The sequence below is a fragment of the Hemicordylus capensis genome, chromosome 4 (assembly GCF_027244095.1).
Source record: "Hemicordylus capensis ecotype Gifberg chromosome 4, rHemCap1.1.pri, whole genome shotgun sequence".
In the NCBI taxonomy this organism is placed as follows: Eukaryota; Metazoa; Chordata; class Lepidosauria; order Squamata; family Cordylidae; genus Hemicordylus; species Hemicordylus capensis.
In genome coordinates, this window is record NC_069660.1 from 6,362,144 (window position 1) to 6,387,231 (window position 25,088).

At 50.3% G+C, this 25,088-nt stretch overlaps 1 protein-coding gene across 1 annotated transcript; it reads left to right on the forward strand.

Annotated features, from left to right (window-relative positions):
• The first annotated feature begins 313 nt into the window (after positions 1-313).
• Positions 314-23,229, forward strand: SCRT2 (scratch family transcriptional repressor 2). The gene is made up of 3 exons (XM_053248616.1): positions 314-414; positions 17,600-17,631; positions 22,219-23,229. The coding sequence occupies exons 1-3, from the start codon at positions 314-316 to the stop codon at positions 22,923-22,925; spliced, it is 840 nt and encodes a 279-aa protein (XP_053104591.1). The 3' UTR covers positions 22,926-23,229.
• The last annotated feature ends 1,859 nt before the right edge of the window (positions 23,230-25,088 follow it).

Genomic DNA, 25,088 nt, shown 5'->3' on the forward strand with positions numbered 1-25,088 from the left:
TGGGGGACGCAGTTGATGGATTAAAGGGCTGCGCGGAGGCTCCACCTGATCTCGCCCACCGCCTCCTCCCCCCTGCCTGCGTCCCATATAAAGACGGGGGGGGGCGGAGTGCGCTGCTGACCTCAGCTATTCCTTGGCAGCCCCCTCCCCACTCCTCCTCCTCCCCCTCCGCCTCCTCCTCCCCACTCCCTTCTCCGCCTCCCTCTCGCTCGCAACTGGAGAGAGAGAGAGAGAGAGAGAGGGGCGCGGACGAGGGCGAGCCAGCCGGGAGCTGTCCAAAGTGCTGACGGCGTCGGCGTTTCGGGTGCGCACCATGCCTCGCTCTTTCCTGGTCAAGAAGATCAAGGCGGACGCTTTCCAGCCCAGCCCGGTGCCGGCGCCCACCTACCAACCCCTGGAAACTTCGTACCATGAGCTGGCGGGAGCCTTGGCGGCCGGCGAGCCCGCGGTGGAGAGCGGTAAGCCCGCAGCCGCCCGTCCTGCTGGGGAAGAAAGCGGCGCTCCAAGAAGCTTGGTGGCGGGACTGGGGGAGGAGGATCGCGTGTGTCTCGGGCGGGGCGGGGCGGGGGGGAGAACGGGAGGAGGGTAGGTCTGTGGTGGCGGGCCCGGGGCTAGGGGTGTCGCGGAGAGGGCAAAAGGGGTCCCGAAGTGGCAACCAGCTTTGCGAGGTCTGGTAGGGGGCTCTTTCCTCCCCAATGGGGGCGATGCCCCCCCCCTCACCTCCTCCCCGGTCCCCAGATTAGGCAGCCACAAGCAGTCCTTGCGTCTCTGGGGCGGGGCGGGGGGGCAGGTGGAGAAGGAAGGAGGTCTCTTCTGCCCCGGCCCGCCCGCGCCTTCCCAGAAGGGACGGTCTCTTCTTGGAACTCTGCAGGCGGAGAACCGCTCCCTGGTCAGCCCTCTCCAGTGATTGTCGGAGCAGGAGGGAGGGCTGGCCGGGGCCTGCCTGGAGGGTCATCGCGCAGGACACGCCAACCGGCCGTGCGCAATTTTCCGCGCTCCAGGCCCCCTGGGAAGAGGATCCCGAGCGAGACTTCGCGACCGCCGAAGTTCCGCTCGGGGGATGTGACGAGCAGGGAAGTCACAGGAGTGAAAAATCACAGAAGTGGCGTGGGTGAGAGACGGCGGGGGGCCTCTGCGAGGGTGCCCCCACAGCCCCCCAAAGTGCGTCGGTGGTGGCAGGCAATGCTAACAAAGGTGGGGCTTTGTGCCCACACAAGGAGGTGACTTAAGCCGTCATTTTGGAAGGAGAAGATCAAGGCATTTCGGAACTGCTACGGCACGGAATGGGTCGATTATTAGCATCTTCTAAAACAAATAAGGGTTGGGGGAGCGAGCCAGTAAGAGAGAGTGTGTGGGGCTTGTTCGGGACCACCAAATGCCAACTATGGGATGACCCCCACCACACACAGGACGGCTCTTCGTCTGTCTCTATTGACTAGCCCAGAGGTGGCCACCCTGAGACTCGCCAGCTGTTGTTGGACTACAGTTCCCATCACCCCCCCAACCACAGGTACATCAGCAGATGATGGGAGTTGTAGTCTGACAACACCGATAGCCAAATTGGTCCAATGTCAGGTTCCCACAAGCCTTCATGATGACCCAACCCACCCTTGGCTGTGTTCTCTCAGCCAGCCCAGAACATCTTTTCTGGCCTGCCTTCCATGTGGATTTGCCTGGTTCACGATTGATTGATTGATTGATTGATTGATTGATTTCTATACCACCCTTCCAAAAATGGCTCAGGGTGGTTTACACAAAGAAATAACAAATAAATAAGATGGCTCCCTGTCCCCAAAGGGCCCACAATCTAAAAAGAAACATAAGATAGACACTAGCAACAGTCACTGGAAGGGTACAGTGCTGGGGGTGGAGAGGGCCAGTTACTCTCCCCCTGCTCAGTAAAGAGAATCACCACATTAAAAGGTGCCTCTTTGCCAAGTTAGCAGGGGTTATGATGACCAAAGGCAGTGCATTGTCCAACTGGGCCCCCATGTGCTGTGTCCATCTGTTGAACCCCAGCTCCAGTCCTGCATAGGAGTTCAGGAGCCTGACTTTGGTGGTGCCCTTCTCATGACTTCCTCGCAAGGAGGACAGGCCCACCTTGGGAAATTCTTTCTCTGTGTGCTGGGAGGGGTGTTTGGCTCGGGTTCCCGGGCACTGCTACAAAGTGTTTGTGTTGATGGCTCTTTGTGACTCATGGGTGGCTTCTGTGAGAGGAAGATGTGCTTCGGTGCACGCTGGTGCATCTGCAGGAGCACGGCATTCCGCCCTCTTTAGGTTCGTTATGGCTCCTATGTAGTCTTAATTTTGTGTGTGGTGTCGTTGCTGTGTAGTCCATTACACCCAACCGGTAGGGATGTGCCATGATACACTTCAACAGAACATGGATTGTATCTTATGTTCCTGACATACAACTCCCTTCATCCTCTGAGCTGGACAAATCTATGGCTGAAGGCCATTATGGTTGGGGTCCCCAGCCGTAATGACCTTCAGCCAGAGAATTGCCCAAATCCTACCATTTGTTTTTGATGAGCACAAACGTGTTTTTATTCACCAAGGAAACCCAACTTCTATGATGGGTGTAAAATACCAAAAGAAAAAAAGAAAGAAAAAGAAAAGGCAAATCTCCCTCAACCACTTTATATTTAAAGGGGTGTTATGTGTAGAAAGAACTGTGCTTGCTTGGAGAAATCTGAAACTTTCTTTCTGGCAGGCACTGGAAAATTGATCTGAAGGCTGAGGATGTGGGGAATATAGCAGCAGCAGGAACCAGGAAACATGAGAATGAGGAGCTGCTGCAAAGGGGCATGCCAAGCCTGCCTCTTGATTCCCGGAAATCTACTCAGCCTCCTTTTGGCCTCTGAGATTTCACTGGAGAAAGACCTCATGTTTTCAAGCATGTCTTTGGAGAGAGAGAGAGAGAGAGAGAGATGTTAACTAGCTTGCAGGGTTTTGTGAGTCCACAGTGGATCTCCTTAAAACATGGAGAGGTGGCAATGGGTGCCAGAGGACCCTCTGGGAAGATGACTCAGGCAAGTGAGTCAAGCTATATACCAAATCCTTCTTCTCCCCTCCCCCCTCCCCCGCTTTCTTCCAGCTTCCTATTATCCATGAAGTAACTGAACGGACATGTCACTCTCCTGATCCAAGGCCACCTCTCACCTTGCCCTCTCCTCCTAGGCTACCTACACACGTTCACACCTAGAACTACACCCCAAAGGCATGCTTACAGTCAGTAGTGGAGATCAAAATCCTCTGCTCACCCACAAGCAGGCATTGAAAGGATACTGGATGGACACACAATCTGACGTGCTCAAATACAGCTTTTTATTGGAGAGGCTATGACTCAGTGATAGCATCCTCCTTTGTAGGTAGAAGAGGGGTTTTCCATGTTGGGTCACTGGATGCTTTTGGACTACAGTTCCCATCATCCCCAGTGACAAAGGCAGGGGATGATGGGAGCTGCCACCCAGCAGCATCTGGGGACCCCGTGTTGAGAACCCCTGATGGAGAAGGTCCTAGATTCAACAGCCAGCAAATGCCAATTAAAAGCTCTCAGGTAGCTGGGCTGGGAAAGCCTTCATCCCAAGACTGTGGAGAGCTGCTGCCAGTCAGAGCAGGCAGTGCTGTTCCAGATGGATCAATGGCTTGACTCTGTATAGCAGCTTCATAGTTGTGTGCTGTCGCTGTGGCGCCCTGTCTGCACCTGTGCTGTGCTTTGGAGGACACCAAGTTTCATTGTCGCAGATCAACAGATGGGCAGATTTCATGTCAGTAGGATAGGGGTTCTCAGCCTTGGGACTCTACATGTTTTTGGACTACACCTCCCATTAGCCTTTGCCACGATGACTGAAGACCTGGTGTCGGGCATGTGAAGGGGTCTTTATTGTGGTCTGGTAACATGCATAGGTGCTGCCATCCTCCACAGGTCTCTTTAAGCTTTGCCGTCACAAGGTTCTCAGGGGGTTAGGGTTCCACTGGGATCCTTGTCTTGCTCAGTCTCCTTGGAAATGAAGGGGAGCTGTGCAAAAGCACAGCGGCAGCCCTTGGGGGACGGAAGAAGGGGGGAGTTGGTAGTGGTTAACCATCTCAAGGAACTAGGGAGCTGATCCTCCTCAGTGCAACTCCAGCAAAACAAAGACACATTGACTGGCAAGAGCACTTTCCCTTGTCTCAGGCAGGGGGGCCGGGCAGATCAATGGAAGAAGAAAGCTGGACGGCCATATGGATTCCCTTCCCCAGGGAGCGCTCTTGGGGGACAATGCTCAACCCTGCAAAAAAAAAAAAAAAAAAAGCAGGGCAATTTCTCCATTGGCCACCAAGCGGCCAGTCACAAGCAATCGAGCCCACACAGCCCTATTGTGTTAAACTGAATGGGCAGGGCTCCATATTGGCTCCCACACAGTTGCTCCTTGGGGTCACACAGTGTGTGTGTGTGTGTGTGTGTTGGGGGGAGGCTTTACACTGACTTCCCTTGCCTGCAAGGGCTTCCTCATTCATTACAAAGGTGTGTGTGTGTGTGCGTGCGCAGAAGGATGTATGCCTGGAACTGTAGCCTCCATTGATGTGAATGGGGAGCGGTCAGTGTGTCAGGGTTCTCGCTGTGCAGCTTGCCTGCCACTGGGTCCAATCAGGACATATGCAGAATCTCAGCAGAACTGCCTGCATCAGTCAGTTCGATCCACAGGTTCTCAGACTTGGATCTCCCCAGATAGTGCTGGACTACAACTCCCATCATCCCCCATTGTGGCTGGGGATGATGGGGGTTGTAGCCTAGCAACATCTGGGGACCCAGTTTTGAGAACCTCTGGTTTAACCAGTATCAGCTAATGTTTTAGTCGATGATCAAAATTTGGCCTGTCCATTAAAACCTCTTATTTATTTATTATGTATATTTATTACATTTATATCTTGCTCTTCCTCCAAGGAGCCCAGAGTGGTGCACATGGTTATGTTTCTCCTCACAACAACCCTGTGAGGGAGGTGAGGCTGAGAGAGACGTGACTGGCCCAGAGTCACCCAGTGAGTCTCATGGCTGAATGGGGATTTGAACTCAGGTCTCCCCGGTCCTAGTCCAGCACTCTAACCACTACACCACACTGGGTCTCTTCATTGATGGACCAAATTTTAATCATTGTGAGTTAAAAACACACCTCTTTTGTGGTTGTTTTGGGAGCTTTGTATGACAGTAACTGGGAATGATCAAAATGCTGATAGATGTTCCTTTGAACAATAAAAGGCATCCTTTGCTTATTTATACCTGTGCCCTTCTTCAGTACTGTATTTGTATCCCACCCTTTCCCAAAGAGCACAGGGTAGCTGCTTCAGCCTGCAGTTCACCGCCAACCACAGCCCTGCGAGGTAGGCTGGGCGGATGTGGCTGACCTTCACTCCCCTCCCCTCCCTCGCTAAGGCTGAGCTGGGATTGGACATTGGCGCTCCCTGGTTTAAGCTCCTCACGCTAACCACTAGGCCAGCTCTCAAGTTAGCTCAAAAAGAGACCAGCACCGACATGTTGAACACAGGAAGTCACCATATCACACAGAGCACAGGGTGCTCTTGGAGAGGCCCTGCCAGTCATAGGAACATTGGAAGCTGCCATAGACTGAGTCAGACCCTTGGTCCATCTCACTCAGTATTGTCTGCACAGACTGGCAGCGGCTTCTCCAAGGCTGCAGGCAGGAGTCTCTCTCAGCTCTATCTTGGAGATGCTGCCAGGGAGGGAACTTGGAACCTTCTTCAGCTCTTCCCAGTGTAGACAGAACTGAGCTAGATGGATCAATGGTTTGACTCAGTACAGGGCGGCTTCCTATGCTTTTATGTTCCTAGGTGTTATTTTCCCCAGGACAACATGCCCTTCACTACCTCAACCCTTTGGAGATTTGGGCTGCCTTGTGCACAATCTTTTTTGCCTGCCCACCAGCCCTGTTGAATTCCTCTCAGTTGAAAATGACTCCCGTGAGATTGTTGCGTCCCTGGTGATGAACGCGCCCAGCATGGACTTTATTTCACCCAAGAGTCATGGCCTGAATGCTACATGGCGCAACGCAAGGCACATTCTTCAGAACAATGTTGCTTCCTTGATGACCAGGCAGAGAAGCTTCTGAGAAAATGCTCCCCACCCCGTGCACACACACACAACAAGAAAAATAGGAAGAAATGGAGGGGGAAGAATCAATTAAGCTCTCCTGGGTTGAGTGAGAGGGCCATTTGTCAACAGCTTGATGCTTCCAAGATGACAGGCCTCTGGCCAGCACTTTCTGTTCAAGGAGACAAGAGAAATTGTGAACCTTGGAACGGTGCATGTGGCCCGTCTGATGCCAGTTCCCTTGAAATCTTGGAATGGCTACTTGGGTAGCGCTGAATTACAGAGGCCAGGGAGAGGGGCTTCCTGGCTACTGTGCTGAGCTCAGCTATAAAGCTTGCTTGGAAGCCTTGGATAAACCATCCTTGCTCTGGATGAAAAGTGGCTACTGTCCCTGTTCTAAGGACTTGTAGTTTGGGTCAGCAGCTGAAGACACACACAGAGGGAGCCAAATTGCAGAGGCATTCCCTGAGAGTCCCCTTTTATGAAGTGGGGGTTGAAGCCGTGGGCCAGTTTCTCCCTCTCCCTTTCAGAGGGATAAGTAAATTGTGGCTGGGGATGATGGGAGTTGTAGTTCAACAACAGCTGGAGGATCAAGTTTGCTCAGCCCTGCTCTAAGGAGTCCAGCACCACCAGTGGAGTGGACCCCTGCTTTTGTCTAATCCTGCTAGGATGTCCTTATGCCCTTTATGTGGAGCCCGACTCACTGCATGGCCATGCATTGAAAGAAGGGGGGGGGGCTCTTTCTGAATCCCTGGAAGAGTGAAACAGAAGAGGAAGCTGCCTTCTACTGAGTCAGACCCTTGGTCCCTCCAGCTCAGTACTGGCCACACTGACTGGCAGCAGCTCTCCCAGGTTTCAGGCAGGAGTCTCTCCCAGCGTTACCTGTCAGGGACTGCACCTGGGGCCTTCTGTGGGCAAAGCACATGCTCTGCTAGCGCGTTACAGCCCCATCCCCACCCCCAGGGTGATTCTTCTAGCCAGATACTATCCATGTTTCCTCAGAAGGAAATCCTGCTGCATTTAGTAAGGGTTACTCAAAGGGAGGCGAGCTGGTCTTGGGGGAGCCTGCATGAAGGGTGTGCCCTGGTTTGCATTCCAATGGGAGACTCCATGTGTGAGCACTGTAAGGTATCCCCCTTAGGGGATGGGGCTGCTCTGGGAAGAGCATCTAGGTTCCCAGTTCCCTCCCTGGTGGCATCTCCAAGACAAGGCTGGGAGAGACTCCTGCCTGCAACCTTGGAGGAGCCGCTGCCAGTCTGTGCAGGCAGTATTGAGCTAGATGGACCAAGGGTCTGACTCGATGGTAGAAGGAGGCAGCTTCCTCCTGTGTCCCATGTCCGTGCCTAAGCTTGCCAGCGGAGAGCACAACCCTGCGCATCTTGGCTGGGAAGGAAGGAAGGAAGGAAGCGCCATTGTTTCCTTCCCCGGCCGGCGTGCTGCGGATTGCAGCCGGAGCCGCGCATCAAGGGCTAATCAGTGTCAAGTGCTCTTGAATAGGTACTCGAGCAGGGGGAGAGGGGAGGACGGAGCGCGAGGAGGCTGGCGCAGCGGGGTGGCCTCGGCGCTCCCCCCCCGCTCCCTCTCCCTCCCTCCCTCACCCCCCCCCCCCCGCCGCGCGCCCGCTTAATTCACAAATACCTGCCTGGGGCTTCGAGACCCCTTTTGCTAGAAAAGCTGAGCCAAGCAGAAAGCCGTCGCTGGTGCGTCCTTTGTTGAAGGGAACGCGGCGGCGGGTGCCCTTGAGAAGCGGCTCGCCGGAGCAGGAAGGGCGGGCGCGGACCCCGCTGCCTGGCGCAGAGGCGCTGCTGCCGCTGCCCGCCTGGGGAGGAGGCCAGGTGAGGTGGCGGCGGCTGCGGCAGGTGGCGGCTTTCGCTTGCCATGGAGAGGAGCAGAGGGAGGGAGGGAGGGAGGGAGGGAGGGCGGCGGGGAGACCTCAGAAATCATGTTCCTGCCTCCCTCTCCCGCCCAAAGCCACCCTTGTTCATGCTTTGGAGAGCTCGAAAGGAGGCGGTAAGATATGCTGGGTCAGACCTTTGGTCCATCTAGAGGTGCCTGCACTGACTGGCAGCATCTCTCTCAGCTTTCAGGCAGAGGTCTTTCTCAGCCCTGCCTGGAGATGCCGGACCTGGGACTGTCAGCATGCAAATCCTGCAGTGGACGAGCATCAGGAGGACATCCTAATGTCCTGGCTCCCTCCAAAGGGCCACAGGAATGCATAGAATGTCACTGTATTCTGTGGCCCTTGGGAAGGAACCCGGGCTTTTCAGTGGGCACTGCCTGCCACTCCTTTTAGTACACTTCCCCAGGGTCTACATGATCAGATGCATGGCCCCAGCCTAGTGGACTGGCAACATAGGAAGCTGCCTTATACCAAGCCAAGCCCTTGGCCCAGCTAGCTCAGTACTGTCTACACTGACTGGCAGCAGCTCTCCAAGGTTTCAGGCAGGAGCCTTTAGGAACATCGGAAGCTGCCATATACTGAGTCAGTCCCTTGGTCCATCTAGCTCAGTATTGTCTACACAGACTGGCAGCGGCTTCTCCCAGGTTGCAGGCAGGAATCTCTCTCAGCCCTCTCTTGGAGAAGCCACCAGGGAGGGAACTTGGAACCTTCTTCTGCTCTTCCCAGAGCGGCCCCATTATCCCCTGAGGGGAATATCTTACAGTGCTCACACATAGTCTCCCATTCAAATGCAACCAGGGTGGACCCTGCTTAGCTAAGGGGACAAGTCATGTGTTTGCTACCACACAGCCAGTTTCCCCAGCCCGACCTGGAGTTGCTGCTCGGGATTGAACCTGGGACCTTCTGCATTCAAGGCAAATGCTCAGCCACTGAGCTACGGCTCCATGTCGGCAGTTGATGGGAGAGAAGGTGTCCTCACTGCTGAGCAAGCCGGCCAGTTGCTGTGCTGGACTGCAGTGAAGTCGCCACAGGCAAGACCAGAAGTGACATCTCCCTTGCCTGGACATGATATTCCTCCCTCCCTCCCCCACCACCCCGGTCACCCCGAGGACCATACAGTAAAGAAAGAAAAGGGCAATAGTCCAGTCAATGGCAAAGCTATGCTCTGGATGGACTGGGTCCTAAACCATCTCCACTGCTACCGTCTCTACCTGGAGGGTCTCTGGGGAAAAGGCCGAAGCACAGCCTCCACGGAGATCCTGGAAGCTCTTTTCAGAGAGGGCTCAACAGCCTGACTCAGAACCAGGTAGGTAGCCGGTGTAGTGTCAGACTAGGACCTGGGATCAAATTGCTGTCCAACCATGAAGCTTGCTGGGTGCCCCTGACTCCCAGAATCTGACTCCCAGAATCTTAGATTTGGGAGGGACCTTGGGGACCTCCTGGCCCAACCCTCCACACAGCACAGGAAACTGCTCCAGCATCCTTGTTGTCCGGCCTCTGATCAAAAACCTCCAGTAAAGGAGAGCTCACTGCTTCATGAGGCAGACTGTTCCACTGTCCAACAGCTCTCACAGTCAGGAAATCCCTCCTAATGTCTAGCCTGAATCTGCTGCCTTGTAATTCCAACCCGTTAGCTGTAGTTCTTCCCTCAGGACTCAGGAGCAATAGAGAACAAGTCTATTGCTCTCTATGGCTGTGTGTGACAGCCCTTCAGGTCTTGAAAGAGGGCTCTCGTATCTCCCCTTAGTCTTTCCTTCCCCCAGGCTAAACATATCCAACCCCTATGCAACAGCCTAACCCTGTGCATATTGCGGGACATTCCATGCACACAGTGGGGGAGAGGGGATTTTGAATGATCACCCCTTCCGGCTGCAACCCTCTGTGCCTCCTGAAAAGGGTCTTATGACCCTCAGGGACGTATTTTCAGGAAGTACAACGTGCTTAAGTGGCACAGCGGGAAAATGACTTGACTAACAGCAGAAAGTTGCCAGTTTGAATCTTCGCTGGTATGTTTTCCAGACTATGGGAAACACCTATATCGGGCAGCAGTGATATAGGCAGATGCTGAAAGGCATCATCTCATACTGCGCGGGAGGAGGCAATGGTCAACCCTTCCTGTATTCTACCAAAGACAAGCACAGGGCTCTGTGGGTGCCAGGAGTCGACACCGACTCGACAGCACACTTCGCTTTTATCTGTCCCCAAAGGGCTCATAATTTAAAAAGAAAGCTAAGACAGATACCAGCAACAGCCACTGGAGGGATGCTGTGCTGGGGGTGGATAGGGCCAGTTGCTCTCCCCCTGCTAAACAGAAGAGAATCACCACTTTAAAAGGTGTCTCTTTGCTGAGTTAGCAGGATTTAGTCTGAGCGTCAGCGACTGTCTTTCAGCCTATCCTATCAGTACCTCACAGGGCTGTTGTGAGGTTTAAATGAGAAAGAGGAGACCCTTGTATGCTGCCCGGCTTGAAGAAAGGCCAGGAGAAAAGCAGGAGGAAGGGATATCCCTTAGGCACCTCTGAGCATGTACAGAGAGCATTTCACGCCTGCTTCAGCATGGCCTCTGCTGCCCATTGTCACACCTGGTACCATGGGAGACAAGGACTCCTGAACCTGAGGGCCCCTCATTTTGCAAATCAAAGGCTGTTCTGCACCCAAGAGCAGATAAAAGGAATTCGTGTTTTGTGAGGAATGGAGAATAGGTAGGTCAGGGAGAAACACTGAATGCATCCTAAAAAGATCTCCCTCCGCCTTTTTGCCCACTGTTTCCTTTTCATCCTCCGGGATGGAGGCAGCTCTGCGTGAAATAGTTTGCAAGCTCTTGGTGAGAGGCGAAGGGCTGACGGAAAAAGGAGGGGGTGGGACCGTTGCTGTGTGTAGTTCTCCTCCTGGCAATAACCTTGCTGTGTGTTCCAGAGAAAGTGTGAAAAATTGCTGAGGAGTGCATTTTTCTGCCCAGAGTGTGTGACTGTACTTGGTAAACAAGGAGGGAAAGAGGAGGGAGGAAGAGCAGGAAGCTGCACAGTGCGGGGGTATGGAGGGACCCTCGGCTGCTGTGGGGGATGTCAGCGACCCCCTCTGAATTGCATAGATGCCACAGAAATCAAAGGGTTTTTAAAAACAACCACCACCAAGCAAAGGACAGCGTTCCTCTGATCCTCCTGGTCTTGACAGAAATATAAAGGAATTCTGCTCATTCAGGGCTCTAAAAAAAAAAAAAATCAATATTCTAGCCAGGAGATGAGGGGGATGGGGAAAGTGTCTGTCATCCCAGGTGCTGAGTGCTCAAAAATAAAAAAAATGCAGCAACTGTGAATGAGGCGGCATGGGTCTGAGATGGTCGCAACAAACCTGTCTCCTCTTGGGAGATTTTTTAGGCTTTTCTATCTCTCCAGAGAGGAGCGACAGGAGAATCATAGGAACATAGGAAGCTGCCATATACTGAGTCAGACCATTGGTCTATCTAGTTCAGTATTGTCTACACAGACTGGCAACAGCTTCTCCAGTGTTGCAGGCAGGAATCTCTCTCAATCCTACAAACAACCACTTTGTATATAATTGTGCTTTGGCAACGTACTGTATGCTTTGGTAGTTTGTTGGTTCAAAAAAAAAAAAAAGTCTTGTCCTATCTTGGAGATGCTGCCAGGGAGGGAACTGAAAACCTTCAGCCCTTCCCAGAGCGGCTCCATCCCCTGAGGGGAATATTTTCCAGGTCTCACACTTCTAGTCTCCCATTCATATGCAACCAGGGTGGACCCTGCTTAGCTAAGGGGACAAGTCCTGCTTGCTCCCACAAGACCAGCTCTGATCCTACTACTGAGGATTATCTGAGCCAGCTCCCCAACATGCACACACAAGAAAATCCCTGCCTGGGAGTAGGTAGTAGTTGAATTGAGACGTCCAGGGAGTAAATTCCACACCGTTGCTGCTATGTATTTGTCAGGGCGGCGGTCTTCCCCATTTTTTCAAGTGGAAGCCTTGTTGGCAAACCACGACCCCCCAACTCTTCCGTGTAAGAGCATACAACTCCCATCCTCCCCTGCAACAATGGAAGGCCATTTGGGGAGTTTGGAGAACTCTAGGGTAGCCAATACTCAGATAGGGTGGAATGAGGGTCTGGCTCCACAGAAGGCATTCCATCCATGGTGCCTCCCTCTGTTTTCTGCCCTGAGCCACAAGAATCCGGTGGGGCAGAAATTCAAAGAAACAAACATCGCAGTTGAGCTATTTAGAACAAAACTCCATTTATTGGGGAGGGAGGCAAAGCCCCCGCTTGCCCAACCAACACCATCTGTAGTAGGGAGCAAGGCTGCCGGTTCTCTGCCATGAAAGCACAGATGTTGGGACCAATGGCTGCTTTTGGAACAGACCTTCAAAAGGCGTAGAAACTAGATTCCCGAACATCATTCAGAGCTGAATACATGAGTGCAGCCTGTTGCTTTGCTCTGGTGAGTGCAGTTCTGCATAGAATCTGTTTTGCCAGGTAGCAAGGTTGGAGTGGGCCCAGAGACAAGATTTTAAAATGCACCTACCCCCACTGAAGCTCAGCTCATGAAGTAAAGAAATCTTAAATGAGGCTGAATAGTGCTAACAAAAAGCAGAGTAAAACGTGTCTATCTATCTATCTATCTATCTATCTATCTATCTATCTATCTATCTATCTATCTCCTATGTGCCACAATAGAACATCATCCTAAATTATTTTTAAAGAGGTTTTGTACATTGTGGACGATGCAAGTCATTGAATGGTCCTAGAGAAAGACCTGCTGTTCTGCTAGCTCCAGGTCTTAACACTCACATCAATTTCGGAGGATGAATACAACTAAAGGAAACCTGGGCGGGTGCATGGCTGGGGGAGTTGGTCATGTGACTTGACTCTTGGGCCCCCCAAGCAAGTGGGCCCCCAGACAACTGTCTCCCCTTGCCCTATTATAGTTACACCCCTTTGTTTTGCTGATAGCAATATATTAACTATAATGCTGGTTTTTACCATTTTTTTAACCACTGTCGAGCCTAACAGAAGAACCCAGGGTCATCTCTGCAGGCAGAGCAAAGATGCCCCATCGCAGTGAGAGAGCAGCTGAGCCAACTGCACCAAAGTGGCAATTTTTGACACCCTCCCCTTGCCCAGAAAGCCCCCTGTGCCACCCAACCATATGTCACGGAGGGTTGCACAGCATCCAGGGGATATTTGCAGGTGGCACCGTTGTGTTCGGCTGCTGTCTCGCTGCCCCTGTACATCCTTGCTCTGTCTGTCAGCCACGGTTCTCCCTTCTTCTCCCAGCAAAAATACCAGGGAGGGGAGATCAGCCTGGACCCAGGATTTTGTCCAAGGGTCACAGGGACACACACACACACACACACACACACACACACACACACCTGCCTACCCTCCCAACAAGAATGCCAGCAAAGGAAAGATTTCTGGTTCAGCTTTTCCTTTTTAATGTGAAATGCTAAATATGTACAGTTGAAACTCGGAAAATTAGAATATCGTGCAAAAGTCCATTAATTTCAGTAATGCAAATTAAAAGGTGAAACTGATATATGAGACAGACGCATTACATGCAAAGCGAGATAAGTCAAGCCTTAATTTGTTATAATTGTGATGATCATGGCATACAGCTCATGAAAACCCCAAATCCACAATCCCAGAAAATTAGAATATTACATGGAACCAAGAAGACAAGGATTGAAGAATAGAACAATATCGGACCTCTGAAAAGTATAAGCATGCATATGTATTCAGTACTTGGTTTGGGCCCCTTTTGCAGCAATTACTGCCTCAATGTGGCGTGGCATGGATGCTATCAGCCTGTGGCACTGATGAGGTATTATGGAAGACCAGGATGCTTCATTAGCGGCCTTCAGCAATTCTGCATTGTTTGGTCTCATGTCTCTCATCCTTCTCTCGGCAATGCCCCATAGATTCTCTATGGGGTCAGGTCAGGCGAGTTTGCTGGCCAATCAAGCACAGTACACTGTATACTTTTCAGAGGTCCGATATTGTTCTATTCTACAATCCTTTTCTTCTTGGTTCCATGTAATATTCTGATTTTCTGGGATTGTGGATTTGGGGTTTTCATGAGCTGTACGCCATGATCATCACAATTATAACAAATTAAGGCTTGACTTATCTCGCTTTGCATGTAATGCGTCTGTCTCATATATCAGTTTCACCTTTTAATTTGCATTACTGAAATTAATGGACTTTTGCACGATATTCTAATTTTCCGAGTTTCACCTGTATATATGTTTAGTGTTGCATTTAAAATATGTAAATCAAATGAATCGGATGGATGGATGGTAAAGAGTTTGTGGTCACTGCAAATGCTGATGTCTTTAAAAGGCAGTTGGATAGATTTGTGGAGGACAATAGGTCTAGCAATGGATGTGATAACAGGTAGCTGGAACTTCCATGTTCTGAGGCAGTTTAGCTTTGATTACTAGATGTCAGAGACATACGGCAAGCCTTCGCCTACATGCCCTGCTCTGGAGCTTCCTGGAGGCACATGAGAGCAGGATGCTGGGTTAGATAGACCTTTGGTTTGACCCAGCATGGCCATTTCTTATGAGATTCTCAGACTTGGGTTCCGGAAGTTGTTGGACTACAACTCCCACCCTCCCTGGCCACAATGGCTGAAAGTCATTGTAGCTGGCGATGATGGGAGTTGTAGTCCAACAACATCTAGGGCCCTAAGATCATGAAGCCCTTGACCATTACCCTGACAGCAGGTTTAAGATAAGAGCTGTGGAGCCTGCCTGCCCCTTTTGCTTTTCTTCCATTAATGCTGCTAATTCAGAAAAGCATCAGCAAGATGGCAAGTCGACACTCTCTTTTTAGGATTCCTGTCATGATGTTTTGATTTGCTTGGCAGTTTTTTGCTACAGTGCATCCTTATGGGAGTGTTTCTATTCACAAGGCCAATTCAGCACATGCAAATGCTGTAGAGAGAAAAAAATCCAGCTGAATCTATCATGTGTAGATAGTGCCAAGAAGTTTTGATAGGAGAAGCGCTTCTGGTGGCCATGGTGTGTGTGTGGGAGGGGGGGAGCTCATTTCGGCAGACTGACACTAGCTTGCCTTTGCACAAGGGCTCCATCTTCCGGTCAATTTCCAGAAGTGCCATTGAGAATAAATTCAGGATAAAGGTAAAGTTGTGCCCTGGAGTCTGTGTCGATTCCGGGCAACCACAGAGCCATGTGGTTTCCCCTCCACCCTAATTTCTCAAATAATGTTCAAGCGCGCTCTCTCTCTCTGTCTCTCTCATTCTCTCTTGGCTTATTTATACAGACAGTCCAGATAATGACTGACATGGAAAATTACTCAAAGTAGTCCCATTGAAATTAAAAGAAGAAGATAAGAAAAACCTTGCTGGATCAGGCTCAAGGCCCTTCTAGTCCAGCATCCTGTTTCACATAGTGGCCCACCAGATGCCACTGGAAGCCCACCACAGGCAGGAGTTGAGGGCATGCCTTCCCTCCTGCTGCTACTCCCCTGCAACTGGTTTTTAGAGGCCTCTTGCCTCTGAGGCTAGAGGTAGTCTGTCCTCAGAAGGAGCAACTCAGCTAGCCGCATGCAAGGCTTGCTTCATAGGTCTGGGGATGGCTAGAGGGGAAGTGATTTTTTGCCTGTTTCACATCCAGGAATATATCCATGAGGGTCACACAGCCCTCATGAACATACTCTTGGATATGAAAAGGACATTTGTGGGGAGGGGAGAGAAGTAAGATAGATAGATAAACTTTATTGCCATCATAGATCAGGCAGTACAACAAAAATCTTTATATAAGACTAGAATGTGTAATACAAACAATGTAGCAAAACCTAGCCACATTGAAAGTTATCTCTTTACAAAAGTTAGATAACAAAAACTCTAAATAAAATTCATCAGAGTGACCTAGAAACTTCCCCAAAAGAGGAGAAATTCGTTTTAAACGAGCATCGCTATAAAATTTACAATATAAAATAACATGAGGGGTAGTTTCTACGGCACCCATTACACAGGGGCAAATCCTTAAATTAAACAGAATCCCTTTATGTCTACCATCCTTAACAGCCGTTGGAAGGGCGTTTAGGCGAGCAAGAGTAAATGGACGCCTAAATTTAGGGATAAAAGAATATTATCTAAATATGCTGCCGGTTTGGAATTAAAAAGTGGAGAGCAGTGAAAATTGTGTCCTCCCCCTCCTCCTCCTCCCCTGCCCACCCAAGCCAGGTGGGCTGCTAGTTAAGCCGCTCCTTGTGAGAAGGGCAGAGCTCTTTCTCCATGCCCAGAGGGCTGCACCGCATGTCAGCCATTAACGATAATGCAGAAGGCATACTATTAACCATGGCAAAACCCTGCCCATAGAATTACAAATCTTAAAAAACTGGTGGTCGATGTTTTAGATGGATGCCTCTTTTATTTCTTTAACTGCCCACCTGCAGGCTTATCTGAGGTAACAATGAATCAGCACCTTATTTCGGTTTTTTTTTAGAAATCCACCAAATTTCAAAGCCTTGGCAAGGGCTCTTGTCCCAGGTGATGTCACAAGCCCTTCTTACCCATCAGCGCAAGGCAGAGCTGTCTTCTGCCTCCCCTGTGCAGACCCAGTTTGCTCTGAGCTGGATCCAGGGGAGAAGGTTGCACCTCCGAAGAAGCCACGCACACCGCACATCCACAGCAGCTTCATCACTCATCGGATGTAGATTTCAATGCTCCCCCCCCCCCGCCAACCACCACTTATTGAATCCCTTTCTGTGCCCCCAGAGCGTGCCTGTGACCCCTTTCCGTCTTACCAACTCCTGGGCTTTTTGACAGCTGTCAATATTCAATTCCATTTTTTATCGCACAGAAGCAGACGTGGGTGGGTAATGAGAAGACCCGTCTCGCCTCTGCCTTCCCCCTCGTCAGTCAGGAGGAAATTGGACAAGACGGAGGGGAAGGCCTGAAAAAGAGGTCATCTCCTTTCCACTTCAGTTCCTCTTATTTCCCCAGGGAAGGGAGCGTGTGTGTGCACAGTTGCAGCCGGCGTGCACGATGCTCCTTTGTTTGCAGGGCTGATTCCAAGTCACATCCTCACTCGCGGATAGAATGGCCTGCCCCACCTCCCCCCCCCCCGGCTTTCCTGGAAAAGCTAACCTCGAGAGAGGGAGGGTGCTTCACCTTTATTCCATAAAGTCAGGGCGTGCGGCACTCTTTATTTACCAAGTATTCATGTAGTGTGTAGACTGCATGCATCGGAGTGGGCAATTGTGGCTGGGGATGATGGGAGTTGTAGTTCAACAACAGCTAGAGGGCCAGGTTTGCCCACCCCGTCATACATGCTAGCAAACTTTAATTTACTAATAAATGCATACATTCCTTACAAGAGGCACATGTGTGGTTAGGAACCAGACCAGGCTGCCCCTGAGACCATCCCTCCTCGCTAGTCTAAATCTTGTTAAAGCTTGTGAACTTCGGATTGGTAGAAATGCCTTGCATTTAATTATCTAATTTGGTGGGTTTGTTAGCTGCCTTTCAGCAAAACGCTCCCAGGGAGGCATGTGACCTGAGCTAAAAACAATGGCTGTCATGATGCGCAGCTGTGACAGCGATGGCGGAACTCACGAGCCTGCCTCTACTGCAGACCCGGAAGCAGCGGTGTCGCCGGAGGGGATGGTGGCTGTGTTAGCGGTATTACTGCATCGACCCCCATTGTCGCACATGGGGACACCTGTGGTGGGGTGGTGAGCACAACCTCCAGTTCCCATGGCAGTGTCGCTGTTTCTGGGTCTGCAGTGGTAGCGCCACAAAGTCCCGCCACCACTGCCACCAACTGTGCATTTTGACCACCCATGTAATAAAAACAACACCACAATCAGCAAAACATTATCAAGTCCAGGAGGCCTAACTAGGGGAAATGGCACCTAGGGCAAGCACTGAAATTGCGCCCACCCACCCCCGTCCAAACATCTGACACGCATCTTTAAGAAAACTTGTCTTTTACCATAATATTAGCTCACACTGCCAAAACATTTAAAACTAGCTTTCATTTCTGAACAATAATGCATTTCCCCATAGAAACCTCAAATATACACTTGCATAGGTGAAAAATAAAGAGAAAATCAAGTTGAAAGCCTTGCCAGTACAAATGAACTAAAAAGAGGGGAGGGAGCTTTCCACTGATTCTGAAGCTCTGCAGAAGTGGTTTCCCACCCCTGAATCTGCTGTTCAGGGGCGTAACTATAATAGGGCAAGGGGAGACAGTTGTCTGGGGGCCCACTGCCTTGGGGGGGTCACGCCAGAGGCAAGTCACATGACTGACTCCCCCAGCTGTGCACCTGCCCAGGCTTCCTTCAGTTGTATTCATCCTCCGAAATTGACGAAATTGATGGAGCTACCAGAACAGCACGTCTTTCTCTAGTAACATTAAATGACTTGCATCATCCACAATTTACAAAACCTTTAAAAAAATAAAATTTAGGATGATGTTCTATTGTGGCACATAGGATGTGTGTGTGTATATATATATAATTTTACTTCAGTGAGGGGGGCCCCATTTTAAAATCTTGTCTCTGGGCCCACTCCAACCTTGCTATGCCCCTGCTGCTATTGCACTACAACTGCCATCATCCGCTGTCTTTTGCCATTGCATCTGGGGATAATGGGAGTTGTAGTCCAACATCTGGGGAACAAATGGTCTAGACTATCAGGAAGCTCTATGCGTGTTAATCAATCTTTAAAAAGATTTAATTTGATGTAATTCAATTTAGTTATACTTAAAATGAAAACCAAAAATAAATAAATCAAAACAAGTAACAAATAAATCAACTATACAAATTTGATAGATACATAAATAAATAGAAATAAACATTGACATTCTCTCATACACCCCCATGATAATTTCAGCCGTCATGATAATGCTGGAACAAGAAAGCAATTCTGAATATACAGTAACAAAGAGAGAGAACTGCTGCCTTTCCACTCCTCAAAACCCTCGAATTCTACATAAACACCAAATAAGATGCCCATCAATCACAATCGGTAGCCCATGATCAATTGAACACTTTAGAACATAACTTGCATTTACTTTATCAAACTTTTAGTTCAGAATGTTTTTTAAGTTTTATGAATAGTTATTTTAAGTTATTTTACATGATATAATCTTTTAATTGTTGCTTGTATTTTTAGCCTATAAATTGCCCAGAGATTTGTATATGGGGCAGTATATGTAAATGTGAAAAAAACAAAATACAAAGCAAGTCTCTTAAATAGAAAGGAAGTTGAATCAAACCAGCGATTGGAGTCAGCTTGGGAGAGGAAAAAAATCCCAAGTATTCGAGCTACTCTCAAGATCTGACACAAACCAGAGACTAGGGGCAGTAGGGCAAAAAGAGTGCCATAACTACCTTTTTGAGATCACACTCCAGGGAAGTTTGTCTCATAACTTTCACATTGAGGAAAGTTGCTCTCGCTGCCTCTCTGTTGTGTGCCCACCCACGTGCTCTGGAGAGCAACTCCCACAAATGCTTCTCCCCGCAGCTGCCAGGAGTGTCTCAACACAAACACACACCTCACTACAGGGAGGGACTAAAGAGAATGGAGAGCAACACCGTCACCATCGGCAGCCTTTTTTGAGCGGTGAGCACAAGCCAAGAGCGCAGCCCCTCTCGGAGCAAAGGCCTTCTTTCCCCAAGGAGTTGGGTGGGGACCCTGCAGGCAGCTCCTACCTTCACAGCAGCCACTGTTGGTTGCAGAGTTGTTCTTGGGTGCTCTTAGCAAATATTTTCACACACACACGCATGCACACTCCACAACAAACAAAATAATAAAGCCAAACCAAAATGCTGGCACACCTACTTGCAAAAGCAGGCAGGCAGGCAATTTCAAAGCAATGCATTGCATGCAAACCGGAGCAAAGGACTGCAAAATGGAACAGACCCTTCTCGACCTGCATTTTGACAATTTAAAGAGGTTTATAAGGGAGGAAGCTACCACTCTTCCCCCGTTCTTGGTCGGTAGAACAGTGCTCCATTTTTAATACAAAAAAGAAAGCTGGCCATGGCCCATAGGGTGGCAGCATACCTCCCTGCCTCCCCTTCCCACTTCTTGGCCAGAAGTAGCGTGTGTGCCCCATGGGCGCTACTTCCAGCCAGTTCCAGCCGAACAAGCCCCCTCGCCCAGCGTGCAGCACTTGCCGGTTATGCCTGAAAGCGTCTATTCCCCTTTCTCTCCCTCCAGAGAGGGGGAGAGAGGGAGAATAGATACTTTCAGGTAGCAAGCCTGCCTGAAATGAGAGACCGAAGAGCTCACTCAGGCTCTTTGGAGCTCGAGGCCACACCCCCTTTGCATGTGGTGTCATGTGATGTCAAAGGGGCGTGGCCTTGAGCTCCAAAGAGACCGAGTGAGCTCTTCGGTCTCTCATTTCAGGCAGGCTTGCTACCTGAAAGCGTCTATTCTCCCTTTCTCCACCTCTCTGGAGGGAGAGAAAGGGGAATAGCAAATGCTGCTTGAAAATAGCTATTTTCAAGGCAGCAAATGCTGCTTGAAAATAGCTGGCAAGTGCTGCTCATGGTGGGGGGGCTCCTATTAGTCCAGGGGTGGGTGGGCACCGTGCAGGCTCTCCACAGCCAATGGGAGAGTACCCGCTCACCCCTGGATTCAGAGATCGATCGCAGGACTCACAAGTCATGCCTGCAAGTGTGTGTGTGTGGGGGGGGTGCTGTCCACGGCGGCAGCAGTGAGCAGCTGCGGGCCCGCCCGGTAGCACCCACTGGGATTGGGGGTGGGGTTTTTTTTAACTGTGGTGTTTGGGGGCAGGAGGTGGGGCAAGGCAGGCATTTTGCACCCCCTGCAACTGGCGCCTAGGGCACGTGCCCTAACTGCCCCGCCCTGGTTATGCGTCTGCAGGAGGCAGCAGCCAGTTGGGAAAATTCAGCAGCACCATAAAATAACCCAGCAAACCGGCAGCTATTCAAACTACTGGAAAATCTAGGAATAAAGGGCCTGTTCTCACAATCAGAAATCAGAGGGTAGGAGGCAGTAAAGGCAGCTACTGCTGATTGTGAGAATCCATGGGAGGCCCATCTACCCAGCCAGTTCAAACCCACATAGCCTGACTTCTGTACCTTGTTCTTAACCAAGGTTGGAGGGAAAAGAAGAAATGCTCATATCTTGGAGTTTGGTTGTATGGATGCATGAACCATTTAAAACACCTCGTGGCTGCCAGCAGCCATCTTTACCATAGAGTCCCGAGGCTAGAGAGCTCTAGCCTCAGGACTCTATGATAAAGACAGTCACTGGCAGACCCAGCTTTGTTTTCCCTTCCGAAGATCCTTGGTCATCTGCGGGGTGAGTTAGCTGAGACACACGGAGCCTCTGCTTATGCATTGGGAACTGGGTGTGGGCTCTTTCCTTCCCCAGATCTCCCTCAGCTGGTCATGTGTGTGACCTCACATTGTTTTCTGGTGCTAAAAAGGTATCGACACCAGATGACATGGGACGTGAGGTGTGTTCAGCCTTCTATTCCTGGCTGCCACTGCCGTTGTTTATTCTTCAGAACTATTATTTGTGCAAATGGGTCACCTCCCCACAATCAAGGACATGATACATCAGTTCCTTCCCTTTCATTCCATTGTCAGTTTTACTCATTTTTGCTCTCCCCATTTTCTTCCATTTGTAATCTTCCCAGTAGGAACTCCACCACCCACCCAGTCACCACTCGAAAGAGGGGACGTCACGTGGCAGAGCTCTTGCTGGAAGGTGCTATTGCAAGCAACATTACCCTTGCCTTTTAAAAAAGTAAATGCCATTCATTTACCTTGCCGTTCATTCTGCTGCCTGCGCATTCATTTCAGAATGAATGGAAGCAGATGTGAATTTGCATCCCTTTCTCTTTGTAGGAATGCACATTCCTACAAAGCAGATGCTCAGTCAAGGAGGCCTTTCTTCCCATAAATATCTGCTTCCAGTGCACTGTTATCTGCAAGTAGCAGGGGTGTAGCTAGGGGAGAGGGGGTCTGTGTTGGCCCCTCTCCCCGGAGGCCCCTTGGAGTGAGGGGGATAATAAATAAAATAGGGAGGGGTGGAGCTGGGGGCCCTCTGGAGCTGGGGGCCCCCAGGTTCTTTGAACCCATCTGCTCAATTATAGCGACACCCCTGGCCAGGAGTTTCCAGGACGAAGTAGGTGAGAAATCTCCTCATAGTCACCAATCCATACAAATAGCCAACCAATGAAACGGTTTCCAACCTGTGTGTGTCCCACAGGGTACCTCCAGGCCTGCCTCACGTCGTCCAGCTACAAGAATGAAAAAAAACCAGGCCCCCTCCTGCCGCCCTCAGACCCTGTTTACACGCCGATCCACGAGGACTACAGCGACCCCGAGAGCCCCCAGTCCAGCCTCTCCGCCCACTACTTCCATGGCGAAGCTGCCGTCACAGAGAGCTATTCGATGGACGCCTTCTTCATTACCGACGGCCGGTCCCGGAGGCGCAGCGAGGGCCAGCGCCGCGGCAGCCACCGCCACTCCTGCAACGAATGTGGCAAGTCCTACGCCACCTCCTCCAACCTCAGCCGGCACAAGCAGACGCACCGTAGCCTGGACAGCAAGATGGCTCGGAAGTGCCCCACCTGCAGCAAGGCCTACGTCTCCATGCCGGCGCTGGCCATGCACATCCTGACCCACAACCTCAAACACAAGTGTGACGTGTGTGGCAAGGCCTTCAGCCGGCCCTGGCTGCTGCAGGGCCACATGCGCTCCCACACGGGCGAGAAGCCCTTCGGCTGCTCCCACTGTGGGAAGGCCTTTGCCGACCGCTCCAACCTGAGGGCTCACATGCAGACTCACTCGGCGTTCAAGCATTACAAGTGCAAACAGTGCGAGAAGACCTTTGCCCTCAAGTCGTACCTCAACAAGCACTACGAGTCCGCCTGCTTCAAGGGGTCCGAGCACACCTGCGAAATGGACAACTGAGCGGCAAACTCCCCCCGCGCGCTTTCGCTGTGGCGGGAGGGAAGGAAGGGCACAGAAGACACGGTATGGTTTCAAGCCCTGCAGGATCTGGGGTGAAAACCTGACTTTTGAAGCTTGCCATGACCCGGGCATCATTTTCTTCCTGAGAGGCTCTCCTTGGGCAAAACGTGGGGAGAGTTCTTCTTGAAACCCACACAGTACTTTGGGAAGACATCAACAGCTGGTCACAAGGCTCAGCTGCCGTCTGCACTGTCTTCTCCTTCCTTCTCCAAACCCACCAACTGAAGCAATAACTCCAGTCTCACTAGCTGGAGGCTGTCTTGGAGAAACCCTTTGCTCGTTCGCATGAGCGGGATAAACTCTTGACTTTTCATCAGGATTTCTGAGATAGCAGAAGAAAGACAGGATGTATCTCTCTCTTTCGCTCTTTCAGAAAACTCAGAACCTCTGAGTGTATTTATTATTTATTTATTACCTTATTTATTTAGTGCTGCTCCTTCTCCCCTTTCTTTGGGAGGAACGAAACTTTGGAACTGCCCTTCAGGAAACGGTGATCTTTTGGGTACAGACCAAATGTGTAAGCTGTGAAACCGGATGAGGAGCTGGTGTGTGGTTTGAATGGAGAGGATGCAGCAGGGGAGGGATCCATGCAGCTGACAACCATGGGCTGGTTGGGGGGATTCCTGAAAACCAATAGAAGTTTGAAAGCAAGGATGAGATTGAAATGTCACATCTGGCACAAGAAATCGGACCTTTTGTGAATGAAGGGCTCAGCTAGCCAGTGGCTTCTACGGTTGACTGTAGGCTCTGCCACAATAAATGGAGGCATGGAGTAGGCTATGCGACTTATATCCATGAGAAAGGTTGCCAAGATAAATGGGCTCAATCCCTGTAATCCAGGCATTCTCAAACCTGGGTCTCCAGGTACAGGCCATTATGGTTGGACATGATAGCAGTGGCAGTCCAACATCAAGAGACCCAAGTTTGAGAACCCCTACACATAATTCAATGCAGAAATACTCCAGAATAAAAAAGATTAATTTCCCAGAAATCCAAGGGACATCTGAAAAATTAATCCAGTCTTGCTGTGGCAGGTTCCTACACTGAGCAGAGGGCTGGATTAGAAAACCTCAAAGATACCTTCCAACTCTACAATTCTGGGATTCTATGATATCAGATTAGGTTTGCCTGGAGGCCCTGTCATAAAGAGATGACTTCGGGTGTTTCCAGACTGAGAATTACTCTGTTTTAAAATAGAAATGCCACTTTTCTACTCATTGACCAAATGATGTATTTGGCCATTGCACAATTTCACAGCGCCACCTGCTGGCCATTTTCTGCCAATCTGTGAGGAGAATCAAGGTTTGTCTCAAAAACCTCTATTCTTATCATGTATTGGCATCAGATGGTGCTGCGAAAATGCACAGTGTTCAAGGATGTAATCTGGATGATAAGTAGAAAAATGGTACGAAATACTATCTTAAAATGGAGTATTTACCCATCTGGAAACACCCAACCTCATCTGCTTGTGACAGGGCCTGGGAGGCCTCAAACCCTCTTTTCCCTTTGCTGTGACCAGGGTCATCTCGGGCACTTCTCATTTCCTATTACTTACTGAAGGAATGGTTACAATGTACAGTGTGAAGGTTCACGGTGGACTTACTCCCATACCTGTGCACTGAATGCAAGGAAGTGGTGCATCATAGGAACTACATTTCCCATGATGCCCAGCATTCCCATGCAGGCCATACATATGTAGCTCTGGCAAGGGCCTTTCCAGATTCACACTGGACCCTTTTCAGACACTCTGTAAATCTGCATTGGCATCTGAAGAGGCCCCCAATCTAACCAGATCTAAAGAATCTGGGAGAAAATTTAAATATTTGCCATAAGTAGCTCTAGTTGACAAGAGCATTCACAAATACAAGAATCAAGGTGATGTGTATTCTACAGCTCTTTGATCACACCTTGCACAAGCACAGAAATCAGTGGCACAGAATTCAGCAACCTGAGATATTTAGCATTCATTTAAAAATGCAGCATGATTCTAGACCCCAAGACTAGGGGTCCAAAGTGTGGGTGTGAAATCTCAAAGTGTGGGTGTGAAATCTCAGGAAGCCAGAGAGGAAGCTGAGGAGGATTTCCAGTCCTTCAGCTGGTGGA

Bases quoted from the DNA above. Each gene is read 5' to 3' on its own strand.
- SCRT2 (XM_053248616.1), top strand. From the start codon at position 314: ATGCCTCGCTCTTTCCTGGTCAAGAAGATCAAGGCGGACGCTTTCCAG. The intron at 415-17,599 runs GCTGGCGGGAGC...CCTCTACTGCAG, and splicing joins CTGGAAACTTCGTACCATGA to ACCCGGAAGCAGCGGTGTCG. The intron at 17,632-22,218 runs GTGGCTGTGTTA...TGTGTCCCACAG, and splicing joins CGGTGTCGCCGGAGGGGATG to GGTACCTCCAGGCCTGCCTC.